Source organism: Mirounga angustirostris, unplaced genomic scaffold (genome assembly GCF_029215605.1).
Source record: "Mirounga angustirostris isolate CCGP_5_RB_7025 unplaced genomic scaffold, mMirAng1.0.hap1 SCAF_11, whole genome shotgun sequence".
NCBI classification, from domain to species: Eukaryota; Metazoa; Chordata; class Mammalia; order Carnivora; family Phocidae; genus Mirounga; species Mirounga angustirostris.
Window position 1 is genome coordinate 27701416 of NW_026991719.1, and position 25922 is coordinate 27727337.

At 35.7% G+C, this 25922-nt stretch overlaps 1 protein-coding gene across 10 annotated transcripts in view; it reads right to left on the minus strand.

Moving 5' to 3' along the window:
* Nucleotides 1-25922, minus strand: part of DMD (dystrophin) — a 2113108-nt gene that overhangs the window by 1139397 nt on the left and 947789 nt on the right. For all 10 annotated transcript variants that reach the window (XM_064573900.1, XM_064573902.1, XM_064573903.1 and 7 more), the window contains one exon: nucleotides 10072-10266. In XM_064573900.1, the coding sequence (XP_064429970.1) occupies nucleotides 10072-10266 (195 nt within the window). The remainder of the gene's footprint in view (nucleotides 1-10071; nucleotides 10267-25922) is intronic.

A 25922-nucleotide genomic window follows, 5' to 3' on the forward strand; every position in this document is an offset into this window, starting at 1 on the left:
ATTCTATATTTCCAATTTTTTTAGAACCAGGGCATGCTTTTATGTCTCATGTAACTGAGCTGAGGAGGGGCAGGTAGGTTTTGTGGAGAAAAATTCTAAGGCGATATAGCAATCCAGGGAAACCTAAAAGAAATGATTACCACTGAGGAATAGGATTACAAAATGTGGGCGGGATGTTTTTCTTTCCTCTATTCACTTTATACTCTTTTATCCTGTATACATAGGCCACAAAGAACATCTTATTATTTTGATAAAGCACTGAAAATCCAGTTTGAGTAATCAATCAAGTACATAGATAGCTGCTATATAAGATATAATTAAATCTGTATAAATTAATAAAATGACAATACACTATTTTGGAAAAATAGGAAACCTATTTGGTAACACTTTGCCCATCTGATAAATGATCAATGCTGTTGATGTTAGGAGAACATGCAACAAACATCACAGTGTTTTAGATGGGAGATAGAAAAGCAAAACCACTGTTTCATATAATTGTTCTGAGCTAAACCTAAACACTTAAATTTAAGAACAACAAAACAAAACATGATATAGATGGAGGACCCTAACATTCTACTTCATTTCTTTACCTTCTTGAAAGCCCCACAGAGATCCCTAATGATGAGAACATTCTATAATCTTTTGTCTAATGTTTGGCAAATTAAACTTGGAAATTGGTAGTAACTGGTATCCATTAATTATATGTAATTTACAATACAAAGTATTTGCTTTTTTTCTCTGAATGTTTAACAGTATGCATTAGGATTTAGAAATAAGCAGACTTGGATAAAAGTCATTGAATTAGACTGAACTATACACAATTGCCAATATTTGAACATTTTGATCTACATAATGTCAATTCATAAGGCTCAATTGAATGCTATTATAGTATTAACATGCTATGATTACCAACTTAAGCAGGAAAATGAATACAGACTAGCTTTTCTAAGTGGCAAAAGGAAAAAAAAAACATATAATAACCAAAATAAATCTCAGAACCCAAAGAAAAAATAAAAATACTACTGATTAAAACATTCTTCAATTAGAACTACAACTTCAATGCTTTTAAATAGTTAAAAAGTCAGAGTTCTGAAATTTGAACAATGGATTTTAAATTACTGAAAAAGAGTAGGGAAAAAATGAATTCAACATATTTCACTGGAAAACAAAACTCAAAACAAAACAAAACAACAAAACAAACTAAAAAATAGCATCCTATTCTTGATAAAAGCCATAGCGCATAGAAAATTGGAATGATCTCGATGTTTCACATCCTTAAGAGAAATCTAAAACAGTGAGTTATTTATTTAGCACCTAAAATTAATAGAAGAATGAAAATTTTATCCCCAAGTAAGTAATACTTAGCATTGGAAATATACTAAAGGAAAATGATTGAGAGTAAATAAGAGTCTCTAAAAGAAGTTTCTGTCAAAAACAAATGTTTTTTACCTATGTGCATTCTCTTTGACATTAAACTTTTTTTAACCTTTAGCCTATTTTCCAAATCTGGAAATAACTTTATGTATATTTTATCCTGTTGTCAACATTTTATTTAAAGTTTTCTACATACAAATATGCAATAGTATATGGTATACTACTTTTTAAAAGATCATTTGTTTAAGATTATTTACATGAAAATTTAATTTATAGTAATTTTTAAGATTTTGGATATGTGATGAAGTAATATGGGTTTTGCAAATTGTGACACTTATGTAATTACACATTTTTACAAGAATTTTTCCATATAATCCCACATGCTTTCACTTTACCTTCACAATTGTACTGCTGAAAAGGCTGGGACAGGTATTATCATTAATCTAATTTCAAAGTTAAAAATACAGAGACTTATGTGATTTGCTCAAGGACACAACCAGAAAGAGTCAGATTTGGCAACCAAATTTATGTCTTTTATGTTCAAATCCAGTGCTTTACCAACCTCTGTAGCCTACTGCCTATCATAACCATATAATGCAAGCTCAGTGAATGCAAAATATTTCTAATATTTCAATTACTTGTGGATTTCCTGCCACACATTTTCATAAATGATTGGCTTAAAATTCAGTATGTACAAACCTAGGTAGAGTAAATGTCTCCATGATAGTATACATGCATAGATTGTTAAAACTCACCTATGTCTGGATGATTTAACTCAATGTGTAAAAATATAATGTACAAGAGGCTAATTTTGTTTCTCTTTTCAGGCCTGGTACTGATAGATTAACATTGCTCTGTCCTCTTTGATCATGGAATCCATAACTGGATTTACAAGACTATGGTTCATTCATTCAACAGATGCACGCTGAGTGCCTATTAAGTGCTTGGTACTATTCTAGGAGTCATAGATACAGTGGTGAACAAGAAAATACCGTTTTTTCTGCCTAGTGGTTGTGCATATGATCTTTGGTGGTCACCACAGGGAACGGGCCAGAAGGAGCCGCTGGCTCATTTGCAAAGCATTGCAAGTGGTGAAAACTGTATCTTTTGCTGGTGCTGACTGAGTATCACCATCTCAATCAATGTAGCACTGCAGTTAAATGGGTATACATACACTTAAATGCATGTGTATGTGTTTTTAGATTTATAAAACCCTGCACTATTGTTTCCACATTTTGGGAAGGGGAAAATAATAGCTTTAAGCAGTTTTAGCTAACAAAAATGGCCTGAGACCCTTTGTAACTTGGTTAACAGAAGAGCACACAACTTCCATTTCTAAGAAAAAAAGATTAGAGAAACCCATTAGTAGCTGTTGTGACAGCAGCCGTTGGGGAGTAGATCTATCTTAAAATTGAAAAAGAGAAACTGGCGTACCAAAGACCCAAACTCCAGTTCATTTTCACTCTCTGGAATTTGTCTTTATCTGACAGATGAAGGCAACACCCTATATAAATCTAATTCGTATCCTCTTTATGTCCCATCTAGCTACCAGGTGCTACATTAATGACATATCAAATTGGGAAGAGTGTTCAATCAAAAGGCATTAAAGTACTTATTAATTAGATTTTTCTGAGCTTCTAAAGAAAAATTTTAAAGTTATTTTTAGTGGCTTTATGGTAAGTTGCCCTTTTGACTTTTTCTGCACGGTTTATGGTCCACATGTGAAAAACACTTCGTAAATACAACTATATATTTTGGCCAAAACATTCTCCATAGGATGATGCATGGTCCTTGCATAAATAACAAATCAGTAACTATATATCATAGATCAAAAAACGACAATCTTAACTGGTCAAAGTACAGCCTGAATGAGTCATAAATAGAAGGAAAACATCCCCACACCTTAATTGCAACCTCAGAATTTCTACCAGCCTTATGAATTGTACGTTTTGATGTGAAAGTTTCTGACTTCAAGAATGTATAGGATGGGGATTATCAAAATAGTCTTGCTGAGAGAAATGAAGCAGGAGTGGGTTCTTAAAGTACGTTTTAGCAAAGATGGGAGTACTTTGCAGCAAGGAAGTCAAAGTAGGATAACTGCTGGGCCTGATGAAATACTTGAGGGGAAAAAAGAATGAATAATTTCCTATAAAAGAGACACATGTATAAAATATAAAAGAAAACTGTACCAAAACACAGATAAATATGAACTGGGCATGGCTACAATGCAGTAAATATCTATAATCACTTCATCATTAGAGGAATGAAAAATTAAGTACTATAGAAATGACTTAAGTAGGATTTAAATCAAAGTGAAAAGACTAATATTTGTAAAGTAATTCACAAATCTAAATAGCAAATTGAACAAATAAATCCCCAATCATAAAAGCAGTGGAAGAAAGGAATTATATTTGTAACTGAATAAATGTGGTAGCTGAAAAACGTGATTTTCCTCAGAGAAATCACTAAATGATTACATTCCTCAAAATGTTATACGTAGTCCAAAAGATCAGTTTTTACAATGTGGTAATACATTAAATTTAAGTAGAAGTCAAAAAGCATTGATAATCAAATTTTGCTTTGACATTTTATACACTCCAATGATTACTTAATTTAGAATAAGTATTAATTCCTCTTGTTCGAATATTATTAAATTGGGGAAAAATCTAACCCTTTCTCTAGCATGCCCCTGTAGTACAAGGTGCACAGAAACATTTTTTTATATTCCTTCAAATATTTTATTCAGATTTGTACATGAGGTATCTTTTTCTATTATTTGATTTCCCTAATACCAGACTAGAAAACCAGTTTGCTCGTGACATTAGCTTTGTCCTCACTCAAATGACTGGCATTATTCAATTTGTGCTTAAATGTGATAAAATAGATTCCAAAGGAGAAAGATCTTGATCAGGCTGATAAGATCTCATTGTCAGTCCTTTTGCCCCTCCTTCAAGGCACCGGGGACAAAGTGTAAATATCAATGAGAAGAAATCTTACATCCCTCAAGGAGTCCTCTGCCAAATTCACAGGATACCTAAATTCTCCTGAGCCTCAAATCTGCTAAGAATAGGTCTTCATACATCCATGCTCAAGTTTCTGTGTGGATACAGAAATGAATCTGCTATCTCCACTTGGAAAACATTACCAGAATCTGAAAATCTCTCCTTACCACCCTTGCCCAGGCCACCACTGTCTCTTCTCCAACTGCCCTCCTTGCTTTTACTCTTGATCCCCTACAGTTCTACTCTACTACTCAGTGTAATCCTTTTTTTTTTTTTTAAGATTTATTTATTTATTTGAGAGAGAGATGAGTAGGGAGGGGCAGAGGCAAAGAGAGGGAGAGGGAGAAAATCTCAAGCAGACTCCCTGCTGAGCACAGAGCTTAATGTGGGGCTCAATCCCACAACCCTGAGATCATGACTTGAGCCAAAACCAAGAGCCGGATGCTCAACCGACTGAGCCACCCAGGCGCCCCTCGACCAATGTAATCCTTTTAAAATATAAATCAGATGATATCATTCATCTCCTCAAAAGCCTACAATGCTCCTATCTCACTCAGAGTGAAAGGGAGTCTTTACAATGGCCCACCAGGCCTTCCACAGTCTGGACCCCCATAGCCTCTTTGATCTGATGTCCTACCACCCTCCTCTGGCTTATTCTCCTCTAGCCACACTGGCTTTCCTACTGTTCACTGATCAAGTTAGGCACACTCCCAACATGTGGGCCTCTGCATTGACTATTTGTTATGTCCAGACACTAAGGCTGAGTGCCAGGCTGACTCCTTAGCCTCTTCAAATCTTTGTTCTAATGTCCACACTATTTAAAATTGCAATCCCACCTCTTGCCATCCCACCTACTCCTGCCCCTTTGGTAGTTTTATACCCCTTATCCAACTCTGTGTTTTCTTTTTAACTTTTTTAATATTAACTATCATATTTAAATATACTGATTATTTGTTTGTTTGCTTATATTCTGCCTCCCACTGCTATAATGAAAACTGTATGAGGGAGGGGCCCACTGATTTTGCTCACTGTTTTTTAAGCACTTAGTGATGCCAGGTACATAGTAAGAGCTTAAATATGTTTGAATAAATAAAACCTCACTCGTTAAATTAGCAGCCTGTACTTTTTTAAAAAGGATTTTATTTATTTATTTGAGAGAGAGAGAGAGAAATTTATTTATTTAAGAGGGCCTCTTAAAATAAATTATCGAGGAGGGGTAAGAGCAGAGGGGGAAGCAGGGGTAAGAGCAGAGGGAGAGCCACCCAGGCACCCCTCTAAGCAGCCTGCCCTAACAATTTCTTTTAGGTCTTGAGGGCCCTACACAAAAGCTGACCCAATCAAAGAAGACTGAATGACTTTGATTTATAGTCTTTGGCTTTTTAAGCTCACAGCAAGCTCTTTCCAGTGCTGCTGAGGTTGAACAGTTGCTTCTACTTCTGGATCCTATCTAAACTCTGCATTGGGCCCAAGTGTCCCGTCAACATCTGTGAGATTTGTTCATATGTCCACACTTCTTGTCACTCTCTTGCGTTCCAAAAATATAAAAAAAAAAAAAAATATCTACTTCAGTCAGAGCATCTGTACAATCATCAGTTTAGATGAGAGAATCAAAATGATGCATGTCCGACTTCTTTCTTTCCTTCCTTTTCTTTCCCTCTTTCCTTCTTCCTTCTATCCTAATTCTGTCCTTCCTTCCTTCCTTTTATGGAATCTTCTCAAACTTTCATGGATTCATTGAGAATTAGGACCCAGAATATTTTTCCTATAAACTGGGCATGACACACCTCAGTGTTCTACTGTGTTTTGCCCAAAGCCACCTTTGCTATGCTCAACATAGTGCTGTAGAAAAAACTTTGTGAGAGGTGGTTTAGTATAGTGGTTTATAGCTCAGATCCTGGAGCTACTTTGCTTGGCTTCAACTCCTTGCTCCATCAATATTAGTTGTGTCAACTTTGTCAAGTTACTTTATAGTTCTTCAGTTTCTTCATCTTAAAATGTGGAAAATTAATTTAAATATTTCACAGAGTTGTGGTGAGGATTAAATTAGTTAATATAGGTAAGTTATTAAGAGCGCCTGACTGGGGCGCCTGGGTGGCTCAGTCGGTTAAGCGTCTGCCTTCGGCTCAGGTCATGATCCCAGGGTCCTGGGATCGAGCCCCACATCGGGCTCCCTGCTCTGCGGGAAGCCTGCTTCTCCCTCTCCCACTCCCCCTGCTTGTGTTCCCTCTCTCGCCGCGTCTCTCTGTCAAATAAATAAATAAAATATTAAAAAAAAAAAGAGTGCCTGATCACTGAAAGAAAACGGATTTCTCATTATGGTGAAAGATAAGACCTAGTTGTCATCCTTATTCTAAGACATGCTCTTCTTTTTGTCCTAAAAATTCACCTTTCTCAAGGCCAAGATCTAACTGAGCAACTAAGGAACTCCTTAGTGGAGAAGTAGCACAGTCACTGGGGAATTGCCCATCAAGTTGAAAGGAGTATTTGCCAAGATTTCTGCTAGCAAGTGCTGACTAAGTAGTGCATATGTCATTTCTTTCCAAATTATCATAGGTTGAATGCCTGAGAAGCAGATTGTAAGACTAGAATGTATACGCATGGGATTTACTTGAGAGTGATCCTAGGAAACACCAGTAGGCAGTGGAGGGGGTAGGAGAGGAAGCCAGTTTACCACAGTACTATTTGGAAAGTTCCTACTGTGTACAGTGGGGTCTCAGTCCTGCTGGGGAACTTCCGGTCAAAGTGCAGAACGTGTCTGAGAGTTACTACAGCTGAAGATGTGGATGAGCAATGTCCTTTATCCACACAAAGCTACCTGTCATTGGTCGAGGTTTGTGGGAAGATGTGGGGAGGCAGAGCCTTAACTCTGACACGAGTTGAGAGAGCCCTAGGCAGAGTCCCAGGCACTTGCAATTGGCAGCTGCCAGTTAAAATGCAGGGAACCCTGAATGTGGAGGGGGTATGGCTGAGGCCCCAAGAATACTGCAGATACCAATACAACTGAAGCTATCAGTAAAATCAGGTATATTATGGCATTAGGATAAATCCTTTCCATTGGGCCTCTTAAAATAAATTATTGCTGCTTTCATGACAAGAGGTCAAATATTTAGACCTCTCAGGGGCAAAACTTTTGGAAACTTAAAAAGTTCGATGTTCATACCTCATTATTATTTTTATTGTCATAAGAACACTTAATACAATATGCACCCTCTGAACAAATTTTTAAGCATACGCTACATTACTGTTACCTATAGGCGCAACGTTGTCGAGAAGATCTCTAGAACTGATTGTTTTTGCACTTTATACCCACTGAATAGCAACTCCCCATTTCCCCCTGCCCCCAGTCCCTGGCAATCACCATTCTACTCTCTTTTATGCTCATGCTTTCATATGGGACAGTTCAAAGCAAGATTGGATGATTTAACGTAATAATTATATTTTAGCAAATTCTAAGACAAGTGACATCTTTTGTTCTTAAAAATAATGATTGTAACTGTCAAAAATTTAAATTCTTTCAAAACTATTGTACTATCATTTGTGCAATGGATATTGTAACTTTTTACATATAAACAAACACAATCAATTGATTCACAATGCTAATACTGGTTTTAATATAAGAATAAATATTACTTATGTGTATTTCCTCATTCACTGCTAGTTTTGCCTTAGCTAATGTATTAGCTATTAGATGCAGATTTCCATATGTAAATAGGTGTTTTTCTGCTTTATTCTTCTCAAAATGATTAGGTAGCTTTCCAATTCAATAAATCTATGGAAATTATATGTGCTATATTAGCTATATTATGTTCAGAAAGTAATTATTTTAACTTATTACACATTGTTTGTGCTGTATTGTACTTTAAAAAAATATGTATGTTAAACCACAGCAATACCTACTACAGTTCTGTAATCTGATTCATGCAAATCTGCCAGGAATAAAATCAACCACAGTTTAATTTCAAACTTTCCCAACCAGCAGCTGTACAATTTATGCACTACTTTTCTATTTTTACTACTGGATAATGACAATGATGAATGCCTTTAAGAGAAAATACATATTCATTGGAAAGACTGAGATCAAAACTATCCCCCTTCAAAAGGCCCACAAAGGTAGGAAGCCCATTTGCGTGCTGCCAGAGATTTGTTGGCAGTGAGCTGGAATTATGCCCAAAACTGCATCTAATGAGGATTCAATAATCCAGTGAAATTAAACCTGCAATGATACCTTTTTACAAACCCCAGTAATCAATATGATCACAACTGGCATCAGCTATAATACTCTTAAAACATATCTGAAAGAACAAATGATTAGCTGAGTGTAGCCAGGGGCCCATCATTCTGAGTGTGCCAGGTTAAGAGGTATGAAGACAAAGATATTCAACTGGCAACTTAGTAAGTTTAGGGTCACTGCTCTCCTGACCCATATGTCTGGGAACATGGAATGAAATGAATATTAGCTCATTAGCAGTGATTTACATGTTGAATGACAATGATGAGCTTATAAACTGTGCTGTCATGTGAAATTAGTTAATGTGAATAATGACAAGAACGCTGGCATGTCTCCTTTACCAAATGATCGGGTTTCTTTTCTTCACTGCATCCACCAGCAATCTGACTTTTATTTCAAAAAGAATAAGAAAGAGCACCATACTGAAATGGATGGGGTAGCTCCAGAGATCCATGCCTTTCTTATTTTATTTTAGCATGTAATTTTATAGCTTACTTGATATAATGTAAGATAGTAAGTCACTCAAGATATTGCAGCTCTGATTTCCAAAACAAACAAATAGCTTTATCTATCTGTATACTTATGTAGACAAATGTGTGATATGGAATGAGCTCCCAAGAAATCATTTAGAGTATAAAATAGTTTGGCTAATAGGTGCTGCTGAGAGCAAACCCATCTTCTGTCTATAATCTCACAATATTTGCATTGAAAAATACTGAGCTCTGGCTATACTATTTCATTTTGAGTGTAAAATGTATGATCACAAAAATTATCTCGAGACACATATTATTATGTATATTTTCTTGATGCTACATTCATCTATCTTCAGACACTTCCCTCTATAATTCAAAGACTATTTCCTCATCATGTTTTGTCTTAGTGTGGGATTCAGAAATGCAGTTGGTGATTTGAAAAACCCTGGATTTGGGTGGTAGCCTTTGCCTGGTAATTTTAAAGAAATATTTCATTGCTTTCTATTCAATTAGATTCCATGTATTCTAGTACTCATACTGACACTAATTCAAAGTTGAATATGCATATTAAAAGTAGAAAACATAAAGCTAAAATTGTATGCAATAGATACCATTTAAAATCTCATCTAATTCCCTCTTTTATGGGAGAAGAAAGGAAAGTAATGTATTAATTGCGCATATACTGTTACTCTATCAAAGCATGCTTTTTGATTGATAAGTCCTTTCTGCCCTGAATCTATGTGAAACTATTACTTTTGTCTGTTGCCTCATTTTAGAAAGTCTCTCAACATTAAATATTATAAAATACCTCTTCTGGTTTATGTTTCTCTTTCAATCCCAGATTTCTAGAACTAACCATCCTGTAAAGTGTTTTAGGAATTCCACGTCTAAGTAAAAATACCTTCAGTGTGTACATTTAAGTCCATTGTTCTGGTACTGCAAATGATCAAGATGAATATCTTGTAAAAATCTAATAAAAGCGCTTTGCTTTTACCTTCAGCGACTCCTCTTGTTTAAAGAGATCTTCAAAATCTTTAGCGCAGAGGTCAGGAGCATTAAGAAGTTGTTCCACTTCTGATAGGGCTTGTGAGACATGAGTGATCTCAGTCAGGTAAGTAGAAGGCACATAAGAAATCTCCAAAGGCATATCTTCAGTCATCACCATCACCGACTCTTCATGGACAGTGTGCTGGTATGGGCATACAAAAGAACAACTCTTTTAGCTTCCTGATAATGAAAAGATCTCTACTGAGTTTATATAAGTTCCAGTTTATAGCTGACAGAGGGCTGAAAGTGAATAAAAAAGTGTACGATCATAAGTCTAGTAAAAAGATTATTATTTATACACCCTCTTTTCACAAAAAGTGTCAGAAGCATTGCATGTAAAAATAAGAGATACATACACATTAGTACCGTGAGTGTAAGAATGGAAGACCAAGAGCCATAAGGTCACGAGAGGGATAGTTTTTTACAACTGGTTTTTAAAATGTAATTCTAAGCTCCCTGGAAAATTAGGTATGGGGTGGGATGGTGGGGGGGTCTACATTTGTGGTTTTCCTACCAAAGGAACCTCTCCTATACTTTTCTTCCCTAAACTAGATTGAGGTACAAAAGGGACAAAGTGGTTTTGGCTGGTATATACTTTTACATTCAGCACACTTCTCCAAATTGCAGACACCAGCTTTCCTCTTTAATGCTAGTTTCCTGTTAAGTCAAGCTGCTAATGAAAGTACTAGATGAGAAAGACCGAGGGTGGAATTCACATTTTAATAAGAACTCCAGAAGGCCCTAAGGTCTAAGGAAGCACTAGCCTCTCCTCCTCCATCTACACTTTCCTACCTACCATTCAAGTACTATGATTGATGGACATTTGGAGCTTAGAGTCCTTTTATATTTGGCCAATAGAGCCTCTTTCCTTACTCCTTGTAAGAGCATGAAATAAATGCTATTTGGGACACAAATTCAGAAAGATAGATGACCTCTGCTTTCTTCTGTCTCTACTATAAGCAACAAAACTCTTGTAATTGAAATTAGTTTTCTAGTAACTTTGTTTTGAATTGATCAACTGCCATCTGCCTCTTGATGGGGTCAACTGAGGGTTTCAGTGGCAGTCTCTAGAGGAGTTCTGATGATCAGCATGCTAACACAGCCATTTATTACTGCACAAGTTTTAAGACAAGACTATCCCCATTTTTTCAACAATGTAATTAATTGGAGTTTAGGACCTCAAACTGAATCCATAAAGATGAGTAAAATTATAAGCTGCTCTATTTACACTTTCCTATTAATTTCTCAGGTCCAGGATTCTTATACTCAGTTCTTACATAATATAAAAATAATTGCAATCTAGATGGCTCATTTACCTATGACACTGCAAATTCACAGAATTACACAAATTAGCTTAAATGGCATAATTATGCTTTTTACAAAGTTTGATGTTGTGTATATATCTTGACTAAATATATGGTACATATTCCTTCGTGATGAATAGAATGATAATCTACATGTACTTCTAATTTTACATTTCAAATAATACTAGAATTTTGGGCTAGAGTTTAAAGAGGACAATCTACAGATTTAACCACATATTTTTAAATTCAAATTCTCAATCTCTTCATTTCAAATGAAACTTCCCACCAATTTAAAAGAAAAATAAATCAGCAGACATCTGAATGCGCATTAATTTCATACTAACTAGTAGAGTTAACACAAGTCAAGCAAATTCACTGTGACTTCCATGTATTCTACTACACTGGTGACTGTTCTTAAAAATTTCCAGGTTAATAAGTTATTTTTCTTATTTGCATCAGTTTCTTCAACTCCTGGGGGAAAGATATTTCTACCTTATCTGAAACAAGAATGTTCCTATACCATGTTTCAGTAATGGTGAATTTTTCTTTCTTTTTAATTATATAAATTTTATACCTCTAAATTTTTATAGAACAGTGGGTTTTGTTATTAGGGACAAAGTTGGGTAGAAGACAAGTAGCGGTTTATCTCTCTCATATATGTATATATGCATGTATATATGTGCATATGTATTTTTGTCTAACCAAGGGGGTTATTTTTAGAATAAGACATACCTTCAAAATATTTAAAAAACATCTGAGTTTCATTTAAAAACTCAGTGTGAGTTTCAAAAGGTTTTAATGTCTGTCCTCATCATTTTCTCTTAAAAGGTAAATAATTCTAAGTTCCTTACATTCTCTTTCTGTTTCTTTTTTGACATGTAGTTTCCTTGATCTTCATTATTTATACTTGAGATGCTCACAGCTATCTTAAGTTGACACTGATGACTGCCAAATATAATAATTATGGATTATAGATAGCAAGGGACTTAATTGAACAGTTAAATACAACAGAGGAAAAAGACATTAAAAATAAACTCACAGTTGACTATTGCCTTGGACTTAACTTCCTGAAACACAATTTAAAACCCAATTTTCTAAATCTTTGGTGTTTGTGATTAATGGTATTTTGTTGTACATACCGGAATTTTACATAAAAATGCATGATTGACACTACTTTAACATTGTGTCAACTATACTCAAACAAATTTTTTCTTATAAAAAATCAGATTTATTTAAATAACAATTAATGCTAACCACACAGCTCTGAAGACTCGAGTGCTGTATCTCAACAAATAAGATTTGCACTGGCTGCAGGGCACCTGGGTGGCTCAGTCAGTAAAGCATCCAGCTCTTGATTTCTGTTCAGGTCATGATCTCATGGGTCATGGGATCGAGCCCCGAGTTGGGCTCTGCGTTCAGTGTGGAGTCTGCTTAAAAGATTCTTTCCCTCTGCCCTGCCTCCCAAATAAATAAATCTTAAAAAAAAAGATGTGCACTGGCTACAGTCAAGTTAAGCTTTTCACTACTTGACTAAATGTCTGTCATAGATTATTTTATTATATATTGATTCATGTCTTCTTTTCCACATAATAAATATTCATCATCACATCATAAGAAAACCTTTTCCACCCATATTTCCATGGAAATCTCTTTAAGGGAATGTTAGGTGGCATCTATTTAAATTCAGAATTTTTCAAATAATTGAAATTTTGTATCTGGTTCTAGAAACCCTTTTTGCTTTTTCTTTTCTTAAATGATGAAGCCATTACTGACCTGATTGCAATGTTCTTCAAAGAAGCATTAGCCACTGTACTGCACATAGGCCATGCTCTATTAACATGTACATTGCAATTATTTTCAAGAGATCATATACAAGCCTTAGAGTGACTGGTATCAATTCATGAAAATAAGTGGACTAACTATACCACAACCGATTTACTCCATGCTCACACATGGCAAGAAGACAATCTCCAGAATATTGAGAAATATTAAAACTGTTACGGTTGATGAGAACAATCAAAGAAATAAAGACATAGTCTATCACTTTAAAAAAAGGTATGAGAAAAACATTGTAATCTTTGTTATCCTAAACTACTGATAAACAAGTAATTTTCTTTCTATTTTTTTCTTTTGTAAAAAAAAAAAAAAAGGAAAAGTAAATTAGAATGCCTGTAATTCCGAAAATGCCTTCCAGTTACAATTATCTGTGAACACTGACTCAGCTGTATTTTGTAAATTAAATTGAAAAAGGTTAGTAATATTTAAAATTGAAAATATTTAATGAAGACTGATCTACTGGAGGACTTAGTTCCTCCTATCAACTCATCATCACAGACAGGAGAAGTTAAGTGATGCATATCACCTGAAGAGAGAGAAAGCCAAGCAATGGTCCTCTGAACTTTTATGAGAAATACAAAAATTTCAGAATAATTCTTTGACACCATTGGGAAACTATCAACTCATTTTCTAGAAAATTTACTCTTATATATTGTGAGTATTCTCATTTAGTATAAAGTTGTAATAGATCCAATAAATTTTAATACAGAGAAATGTACCATAAGTTTCATATATAAGAAACAACTAAAAATTTAATCAACAGAGTCAGAAATTTAGAGATCTAGTTTACTATCTACTCCTTAAAATATATTACTGCTTTTGACAAAGTCATGCAGTTCTATAAAAAATAAACTATATCCAATGAATGACTTTCCATTTGGTTTAATAAAAATTTCAGTTATTTAAAAATCAGTATAATTGGAAGTATCATGTTCATTTTCTCCTCTTTATGCATAATCCATGCACTCATATTCAGATTTTGCCTTTTCATCTGAATTTCATCAACTCTGCCTTGAATAATTATATCCTTCTGAATTCTGATGTGTACAAATCCTGTCTAACCTTTTGAAAATCAACTTGCTTTTGTTAATGTTCTTTACCACCTTATAGCATTATAGAAATTCATGCATCATTAGCAAGGAAGTGCTGTAGCCATACTAATTCATTTTATTTCTCTCTGTTCATATTCACTTCTAACGATATATACCCAAAAGAATATACTATACTCATTTTCTGGAAATGAAAATCAAGAGATATGGAAGAAAGTCCCAAAGTACCTATTTTTATTAAAAAATGGAAAGCTCAATTCATGCTTAAAAGGATTATGACAGGATAAAACTATGATTTGTAACACCTAAGGTTGAAGTGAAAACAGTTTTAAGATTTTGAGCTATGTACATAGGCATAGGTATCACTCATAAAGTTTTTAATAAACTTTGGTTTCTCTGAAACTTCAGTTATCACATTCTTTTTATTACTTAAAATTTGTTTCTTGAAGGACCACAGAGCTGCTTTAGAGGCAATCCTGTTTTGAAACAAATGGCACATTATATCTAAGTTTTTAAAACAAAATATTCTCCTGCATGATTTAAAGGACTTCTCTCTCCTAAATATAAGTTTCAAATGGATTGTGGTTACTGGCCCATTTATGAGTTATGAGGTCAAAGAAACTCAAAAAGAAAAAAAGAAAAATGCACTATATCCCATATTATTATGAAATAGTCCTTTAAAATACCTATATGTCTAATATAAATATGGTATATAGAAAATATGTCAACACATTCAAAGTCTAGCTCAAAAAAAAAAAAACCTGGCATCTGGACAAAAAAATTGTAATACAATAATGTACCCATTTTTTTTTTACTCCATTAAAGTTAATAAAGACAAAGATGGGCTAAATCTTTAAAAGAAAACAAGATTATTTATTAATGATTAAAGTGACCCATGATATGGAAATCTGTTAATGTATATCTGATTATCTTTCCTCAAAAGGGCATTCTTTTCTTTTTACTCCATTAAAGTTAATAAAGACAAAGATGGGCTAAATCTTTAAAAGAAAACAAGATTATTTATTAATGATTAAAGTGACCCATGATATGGAAATCTGTTAATGTATATCTGATTATCTTTCCTCAAAAGGGCATTCTTAAATAGTACAGATTATTTTAAAATAATAACACAATAGCATGTAAATCCCAAATATGATTACAGGATATTATGGGTTCTGATGGGTCATAAATGGCAAGCAACTGGAAAAGAATGTAGGTAGCTCCCTTTCCTAATCTCAAAAGTATTTGGAGAAAGACAATTAAGTTTCCTTCTAGGAATCATTACGGTAAGAAACACACTTGAGCTATTTTTATTTATTTCTCCTCGGTCATTTATATAAATTACAAGCTTAAAAGGGAAGTCAAAAAATCAAGTTTGGCAAAAAATACTGCATTAATTCACAGACAGAAAAAAGGAATCAAATGATAAAGCATACAAAAAACAAGAATATGACACAGATGAGATATGTATGGGTTTAGTCTTTCCTGTTTACAGTTTTGGATACACATAAATGCCAAGGCAATACTAGCACGCTGACAGTACTTAGCCTTCCTTGTGTTTAATTAAGTCACGGGTACAAAGAGTCTAAATGAGTCCAGATGGATTGGTTATGATCTTACACAGACAAAAGAGCAACGAGAGAGCTTGCTCTTAGATATTCCCACCTCCTTTATGCATCACCTAGAAAACTGTCTCTGTGAAACCCTGTAAGAAGAAAAGGAGATCAACCCTCAAATGATCATTAAGTAATTGATCAAGAAACTGTATTAAGCTTATAACTTACCTCCCTTTTATTCAAAAATAATAAGACATGGTAAATAATAAAGGAATCACTGTAAAATAGTGCAGAAAATCATCCTTTCTAGCCCTATTATTTATTTTCTAAAATCAAATTTTTGGTGGAGGGCAGGCTGTCAGTGAAGTGGGTATGCAGGTGAAGCTCGATTTGCCATTCTCTAAGTACGCCCTACTTCTAGAAGGCCAGGTATGCGTAGTGTCCTGTATAATGGGTCTGGCTGCTGGACTTGCTCATTCATCTGCCTCATGGTGATTCTTCTCTTCCACACCATCAAATCTACCTAGCTCCTCAGGGCCAAGCTAAATTACCATCTAATTAAACTGATAAACTAAATCTTGATAATGTGTTAACGGCTTAGAGTGGTTTAAAGTGTTATCCTCCACAGGATAACATTTGCATTTTAATAAGGATTTTCAATAAATTAACATACATTAGTAACTTGGTAGAATTCTAGTCACTAAGTATGGCCTGTGAGAGAAGTGAAAGAAAAGGGTTTTGGTTCTCACTAAGGTAAGCACCAACATATATGGCCCACCTTGCAAGAAATCACAAGAAAAATAACATGATAACTTCAAAGATAAGGTTATATATCCAATGTAAAATAAATGTACCAAAGACTCAAACATAGTTAGCATATATTTGTTGAATAAATGAATAAAGAAAGTACCAGCTTAAAAAGGCAATTTTTAAAAATCGATGTTTGACTAGAATTGCTGGGGTCTACAGTTGTAATATAATATCCAGTTTGGAATTCTCAGAATGCAAACAGGAATATTTTCTTCATTTCATAATGTAATCTTCATTGGTATAGATTTGAAAGTATTTCTGATTTAACCATGTCACATTTCTCCAATTCAGTGTACACCAGCTCATGCTGTCACACGTGCATGTCTTGGCTTTTCAGCTGTCTGTTATTAATGTAACTCATTATATGTGAACAAAAAAAGCAATTATTTGGGATACTGTTATACAGATACTCTTAGGAGATGTTAATTTTAGCCTTATTCATGGAGGTCTACAATGCCTATTAGTAGATTATAGTGTCTGAGGAGGCTATCAGTCAAGAAATCTTTTTAATCCTAGCTAACTCTTCCCAAACTGTTCACATAAAATTTTTAATTTATATACCTAGTATATATTTTCTGATAGGAAGCTATTCTGATATATAAGCTGGCAATACCTGGCACAGGAGTTTTTCATATGTTCACATGTGAAAATGAACACACATGTATATATACACATACATTTAGTTTAAATTGAAAATAAAATGAACACAAGAAAAATAACTTTGGAATTACTTTAAATTCTGCAATTATATGTCAAACTACCATATTATTTAATTTCTATTGCCCTGTGGATCTTCCAGTTTGAGTGGATTTTGTAGAAGAGACTTACAATATTAATTTCTATGTTACACTTCTCAAACATTTCAGAAAACCTGGCTATCATTTGTCTCCACATTATTTAATGTGGCAATTAAGTACATAATTCTGAATATGCCTGTGCCATAATTCTGCTTTTGAATGATTTTTTTCTTTATTAAAAATGTGATAGTGCTAAGTCAGTCAGAGAAAGGCAAATACTAGATGATCTCACTTGTCAAATTTAAGAAACAAAACAAATAAGCAAAGGGAAAAAAAGAGAGAGAGAGACAAACCAACCAAGAAACAGACTCTTAACTAAAGAGAACAAAGTGATGGTGACCAGAGGGGAGGTAGGTGGGGGGATGGGGGAAAATGGGGAATGGGAATTAAAGAGTACACTTATGATGAAGAAAAAAAATAAAATGGTAAGAAAAAATAAAATTAAATAAAAATCAAAATGTGATAGTGACTACACCTATAACTGCATTGTCCAATATGGTAATCCTTAGCTACTTATGACTATTTAAATTTAAATCTAAATTATTTAAAAGGAAATACAATTAAGATTTTAGTTGCTAATGAGATTAAATTACAAGATGGTGTTCACTTTTTAATAATATAGAAAGTTCATAATGCAAAAGCTAGGTTTTTTATCTCTATGTGAAAAATTTTAACACTAGTATTTATCAGAAAACAATTATAGCATATCTAGATTGACAGTTTTCCTCACAAAGGAGATTTTGGCTGGTTACTAAATCCAATTTAAAATGCCAAAAGCTTAAAATTCAATAAGTATGTCATACTACATCTGATAGATTTTCTCGAACTGCTAATATATTTTGTTTTCATATATATAGCCCCTCAATCTCTGGGTAATCTCATCAACTCTGATGAAATTAATTAATAAAAGCACCTATGTGAAGTATATAAATTATATATGCAGGATTTATGTGTTGAAAACTTACAAATTTATGCATATACAGGTAAGTGTGTGTGTACATACAAACAAAACACAAAAGTTAAGATGGTGAGAATATTACCTCATGTACACATGTTTTCTGCCTCCTTCACATGTGAGTAGACTCAGCCTCCGAAATAACCGTGACTAACTACTAGAAACTAGAAGAATAGATGCATCAGAGATTCAGATTTTAGAAAAAGAGAGGAGAGAAATTGGTGGTCTTCGAATCTCTGGCACAGTCTGGGATGGAAACTATCAACCTGGTGATTTCCAGGTGTGTATGTGGGATGACTTGTGGGAGACAACTGATTTAACAAGATTCCTTTGACCCAGGAAGGAATCGGTACCTGCTGGTTTGCTTCATGCAGGAATTACAGGATGGTACGAAATAACCTAGGACAGCCTTAACCACCACTTCTTATTCATGAGATCAAGATGCTTTCCTACACATACTTTTTCTCGAAAGTTCTGGCTTGTTAAGCCTTTCTTCCCCAGAAACAAATACTCCCATTATTTTTGTCGGTTCTCAATCAGCACTATATAATAGAACCCACAAACCTGACTTATATTTGTGCTAAAAATTTCACACCCTTTGACTTAAACACAAAGGACAGAACACAAGCCATTACAGTAGATATAAGGGACTGAAAAAGGGAAACAAAGATGAGGGTCCACACAAGTAATATACTAGAAGAAAGAGACAAGTGCTTTAATAAAAATTAAATGAGAAGCTTAAAAAGACAACACTAGAGCTCAGAAAAACCTGATACCTGGTTTTTGAAAATTCAATAGATGATTTGGAAAAGAGAATGGTCACTGCTAAAAATAAAATGTGGGCTCTGAATGATCAAAGGAACTACCCCACAACACAGAGAAAGACAGAATGAAAATGAAATCCTAAGTGGAAAGAGGAATGATAGAGGATGATAGAATCAGGACATATAATATGTAAAGAATACAAATATCAAAAGGAGGAAAGAACAGATGAAACAGAAAAAAATATTAAAGTAACTAAAGTAACTACTTTCCTGAGCTAAAAAAATTATTGATCTGCTGAAGTTAAAAATGTTACCCAAGTACCAAGAAGGGTAAAAGAATAATTAAAGAAACATATATAGAAATACATTAAATCATATCTTAGTGAAATTTTTGAACTCTGAGGGACAGGAGTGAAGGGCATCTTACAGAGTTTGAGACAAAGAGAACAGTTTAGATATAAAAGTAATGAAATTTGGACTAGCATCGGATTGGCCACAATGGAAAGTAGGACATACTGGAAGTTAGAAGGCAATGGAAACTAGAAGATAGTTGTCCGTAACCTACAGAGACTATTAAAAGAAAGAGATTCGAGAACGATGCTATTACCCAAGGAATCCATCCTCATGACTGCAAGAGAAAAGATCATTTTAAAAATACAAGTATTGGGGAGGAGCAAGATGGCAGAGGAGTAGGCGACCTAAATTTTGTCTGGTCTCAGGAACTCAGCTGGATAGGGATCAAACCATTCTGAACACCTACAAACTCAACAGGAGATCGAAGAAAAGAAGAGCAACAACTCTCTCATCAGAAAAGCGACCACTTTCTGGAAGGTAGGACGTGTGGAGAAGTGAATCCGAGGCGATATTCGGGAGGATAGACGGCGGGGGAGGGGCCTCCGTCGGCCGCTTGTGGCAAGTAATAGAGCCGCGGAGCACAAAATCGGAACTTTTAGAAGTCCCTCCGCTGAGGGATGTCACTCCAGTGGCTAAGCGAGGGGTGGAACCCTCACGGGACAGTGTGGTCTCGGGACCCTCGGGGTCACAGAAAGCCCGGGGGTGCCTGAGTGCGGCAGAGCTCCCAGGTATTGGAGCGGGAAAGCCGGCTGCAGAGACGGAGCCCAGATGTGGGCTCTGAGCTCGGGGTTGCCATAAACTGTGATCCGCGGCACAGTCGGGGCCCTGCTCCTCCAGCAGGGACCCAACAAGCGGCAGATCCGGGGAGACTCACCTTCCTCCCCCGGGAGGAGCCACGCGGGAGTGCACCGCAGGGATCTGCTGGGTTTGGAGACTCCCCCCGGGGTTGGGTGCCAGAGATAGAAGCGCGGTCACAGGCCGGGTGAGCACGGAGTGCGGCCGGAGACCGGGGAGACGGGAGTGACTGACGGCTTTTTTCTGGGGGCTCACTGAGGAGCGGGGCCCCAAGTTCTCGGCTCCTCCGGGGCAGAGATTGGGAGGCCGCCATTTTCACTCTCCGCCTCCAAAGCTGTACGGAAAGCTCGCAGGGAACAAAAGCCCCGGAGAGCAAACCCAAGCAGATTACTTAGCCCGGACCGGCAAGTGCGGGGCAATTCTGCCTCTGGCAAAGACATTTAGGAACCACGGCAACAGGCCCCTCCCCCAGAAGATCAGCAAGAACAGCCAGCCAAGGCCAAGTTTACCAATCAACGAGAACGGCAGAACTCCAGCACTAGGGGAATACAGCACATAGAATTCATGGGGTTTTTTCCCCTGATTTTTTAGTCTTTCAAAGATAATTTTTTTAATGTTCCTTTTTTACTTTTCCTATTTTTATTTGATTTTTTCTTTTTCCCTTTCTCAACCAACATCTTATCAATCCCTTTTTAAAATCTTTATTTTTTATTTTTAGAGTCATATTCTATCCCTTCATCATAGTTAAGCTTATTTTTGGTATATATACAAGTTGTTCTCTCTTTAAAATTTTGGGATACAGTTTCTTCTAACAGACCAAAATATACCCTAAATCTCTAGTGTATGTCTTTGTTCTAGTCTGCCTGATCACATTATCTCCTTTTTTTTTTTTTAATTTCTCTTCTTTCTTTTTTCAACCAACTTCTTACCTTATCAATTCCTTTTATAAAATATTTTATAATTTTAATCTTTACAGTCATATTCCATCCCTTCATTGTATTTACCCTTGTTTTTGTACATATGTAAGTTTTTCTTTAAAATTTTGGGAAGCAGTTTCTTGTAACAGACCAAAATATTCCCAAAATCTAGTGTGTGACACTGATCTATTCACCAGCCTGATCATATTTGATCATATTCTTTTTCTTTTTTCTTTCTTTCCCTTTCTTTCCCCCCAGTATCAGGTCTCTTCTGATTTGTTTAGTGTATATTTTTCTGGGGTCATTGTTACCCTGCTAGCATTTTGTTCTCTCATTCATCTGTTCTCCTCTGGACAAAATGAGAAGATGGAAAAACTCACCTCAAAAAAAAGAACAAGAGGCAGTACTGACTGCCAGGGACCTAATCAATACAGACACTAGTAAGATGTGGAAACTAGAGTTCAGAATGACAATTATAGAGATACTAGCTGGGCTTGAAAAAAGCATGGAAGATACTAGAAAAACCCTTTCTGGAAAAGTAAAAGAACTAAAATCCAACCAAGTTGAAATCAAAAAGGCTATTAATGAGGTGCAATCAAAAATAGAGGCTCTAACTGCTAGGATAAATGAGGCAGAGGAGAGAAATAGTGATATAGAAGACCAAATGATGGAAAATAAAGAAGCTGAGAATAAGAGAGATAACTACTGGATCACGAGGGCAGAATTTGAGAGATAAGTGATACCATAAGAGGAAACAATAGAATAATTGGGATCCCAGAAGAAGAAGAAAGAGAGAGAGGGGCAGAAGGTATACTGGAGCAAATTATAGCAGAGAACTTCCCTAATCTGGGGAAGGAAACAGGCATCAAAATCCAGGATGCATAGAGAAACCCCCTCAAAAAAAAAAAAATAAAAATAGGTCAACACTCCGACAACTAATAGTAAAATTTACAAGTCTCAGAGACAAAGAGAAAATCCTGAAAGCAGCTTAGGACAAGAGGTCTGTAACCTACAATGGTAGAAACTTTAGATTGGCAACAGACCTATCCACAGAGACCTGGCAGGCCAGAAAGGACTGGCAGGATATATTTAGAGCACTAAAAGGGGAAAATATGCAGCCAAGAATACTATATCCATCTAGGCTGTCACTGAAAATAAAAGGACAGATAAAAATCTTCCAGGACAAACAAAAACTAAAGGAATTTGCAAACACAAAACCAGTCCTACAAGAAATATTGAAAGGATTCCTCTAAGCAAAGAGAGAGCCTAAAAGTAACATGGACCAGAAAGGAACAGAGACAATATACAGTAACAGTCACCTTACAGGCAATACAATGGCACTAAATTCATATCTTTCAATAGTTACCCTGAATGTAAATGGGCTAAATGCCCCAAACAAAAGACACAGGGTGTCAGATTAGATAGAAAAACAAGACCTGTCAATATGCTGTCTGCAAGAGACTCATTTTAGACCCAAAGACACCTCCAGATTGAAAGTGATGGGATGGAAAACCATTTACCATGCTAATGGACACCAAAAGAAAGCTGGCATGGCAATCCTTATATCAGACAAATTAGATTTTAAGCCAAAGACTATAATAAGAGATGAGGGAGGACACTATATCCTATGTAAAGGGTCTATCCAACAAGAAGATCTAACAATTGTAAATATCCATGCCCCTCAAATGGGAGCATCCAGTTATATAAGCCAGTTAATAACAAAATCAAAGAAACACATTGACAACAACACAATAATAGTAGGGGACTTTTTTTTCTTTTTTAGAATTTTTATGTATTTTCTGACAGAGAGAGACACAGTGAGAGAGGGAACACAAACAGGGGGAGTGAGAGAGGGAGAAGCAGGCTTCCCGTGGAGCCAGGAGCCTGATGTGGGGCTCAATCCCAGGACCCTAAGATCATGACCTGAGCTGAAGGCAGACACTTAACGACTGAGCCACCCAGGTGCCCCAATAGTAGGGGACTTTAACACCCCCCTCACTTAAATGGACAGATCACCTAAGCAAAAGATCAACAAGGAAATAAAGACTTTAAATGATACACTGGACCAAATAGACTTCACAGTTATATTCAGAACATTCCATCCCAAAGCAACAGAATACACATTCTTCTTTAGTGCCCATGGAACATTCTCCAGAATAGATCACATCTTAGGTGACTAATCAGGTCTCAACTGATACCAAAAGATTAGGATCATTCCCTGCATATTCTCAGACCACAGTGCTTTGAAACTAGAACTCAATCACAAGAGGAAAGTCAGAAAGAACTCAAATACATGGAGGCTAAAGAGCATCCTACTAAAGAATGAATGTGTCAACCAGGAAATTAAAGAAGAATTTAAAAAATTCATGAAAACAAATGAAAATGAAAACACAAGTGTTCAAAATCTTTGGGATGCAGCAAAGGCGGTCCTAAGAGGAAAGTATATAGCAATACAAGCCTTTCTCAAGAAACAAGAAAGGTCTCAAATACACAACCTAACTCTACACCTAAAGGACCTGGAGAAAAAACAGCAAATAACAGCAAATAAAGCCTAAACCCATCAGGAGAAGACAAATAATAAAGATCAGAGCAGAAATCAATAAAAAAGAAACCAAAAGAACAGTAGAACAGATGAAAAAAACTAGGAGCTGGTTCTTTGAAAGAATTAATAAGCTTGATAAAGCCCTGGCCAGACTTATCAAAAAGAAAGGAGAAAGGACCCAAATAAATAAAATCATGAATGAAAGAGGAGAGATCACAACCAACACCAAAGAAATACAAACAATTATAAGAACATATTAGGAACAACTATATGCCAGCAAATTAGATAATCTGGAAGAAATGGATGCATTCCTAGAGATGTATAAACTACAAAATTGAACCAGGAAGAAAGAGAAAACCTGAACAGACTTATAACCACTAAGGAAATTGAAGCAGTCATCAAAAATCTCCCAACAAACAAGAGCCCAGGGCCAGAGGGCTTCCCAGGGGAATTCTACCAAACATTTACAGAAGAATTAATACCTATTCTTCTGAAACTGTTCCAAAAAATAGAAATGGAAGGAAAACTTCCAAACTCATTTTATGAGGCCAGCATTACCTCAATCCCAAAACCAGACAAAGACCCCATCAAAAAGGAGAATTACAGACCAATATCCCTGATGAACATGGATGCAAAAATTCTCACCAAAATACTAGCCAATAGGATCCAACAGTACATTAAAAGGATTATTCACCACGACCAAGTGGGATTTATCCCTGGGCTGCAAGGTTGGTTCAACATCCGCAAATCAATCATTGTGATACAATACATTAACAAAAGAAAGAACAAGAATCATATGATCCTCTCAATAGATGCAGAAAAAGCTTTTGACAAAGTACAGCATCCTTTCTTGATCAAAACTCTTCAGAGTATAGGGATCGAGGGTACATACCTCAATATCATAAAAGCCGTCTATGAAAAACCTACAGCGAATATCATTCCCAATGAGGAAAAACTGAGAGCTTTTCCCCTAAGGTCAGGAACAGGGCAGGGATCTCCACTATCACCCCACTGCTATTCAACATAGTACTAGAAGTCCTAGCCATAGCAGAAAACAAAAAGAAATAAAATGCATATGAATCAGCAAAGAAGAAGTCAAACTCTCACTCTTTGCAGATGGTATGATACTTTATGTGGAAAACCCAAAAGACTCCACCCCAAAACTGCTAGAACTCATACAGGAATTCAGTAAAGTGGCAGGATATAAAATCAATGCACAGAAATCAGTTGCATTTCTATACACCAACAAGACAGAAGAAAGAGAAATTAAGGAGTCAATCCCATCTACAATTGCACCCAAAACCATAAGATACCTAGGAATAAATCTAACCAAAGAGGCAAAGAATCTGTACTCAGAAAACTATAAAATACTCATGAAAGAAATTGAGGAAGTCACAAAAAATGGAAAAACGTTCCATGCTCATGGATTGGGAGAACAAATATTGTGAAGATGCCAATGCTACCTAGAGCAATCTACACATTTAATGCAATCCCTATCAAAATACCATCAACTTTTTTTTCAAAGAAATGGAACAAATAATCCTAAAATTGGTATGGAACAAGAAAAGACCCCGAATATCCAGAGGAATGTTGAAAAAGAAAACCAAAGCTGGTGGCATCACAATTCCGGACTTCAAGCTCTATTACAAAGCTGTCATCATCAAGACAGTATGGTATTGGCACAAAAACAGACACAGAGATCAGTGGAACAGAATAGAGAGCCCAGAAATAGACCCTCAAGTCTATGGTCAAGTAATCTTTGACAAAGCAGGAAAGAATGTCCAATGGAAACAAGACAGTCTCTTCAACAAATGTGTTGGGAACATTGGACAGCCACATGCAGAAGAATGAAACTGGACCATTTCCTTACACCACACACAAAAATAGACTCAATATGGTTGAAAGACCTAAATGTGAGACAGCAGTCCATCAAAATCCTAGAGGAGAACACAGGCAGTAACCTCTTCGAACTCAGCCACAGCAACTTCTTCCTAGAAACATCGCCAAGGGCAAGGGAAGCAAGGGCAAAAAGGAACTATTGGGACTTCATCAAGATAAAAAGCTTTTGCACAGCACAAGAAACAGTCAACAAAACCAAAAGACAACCGACAGAATGGGA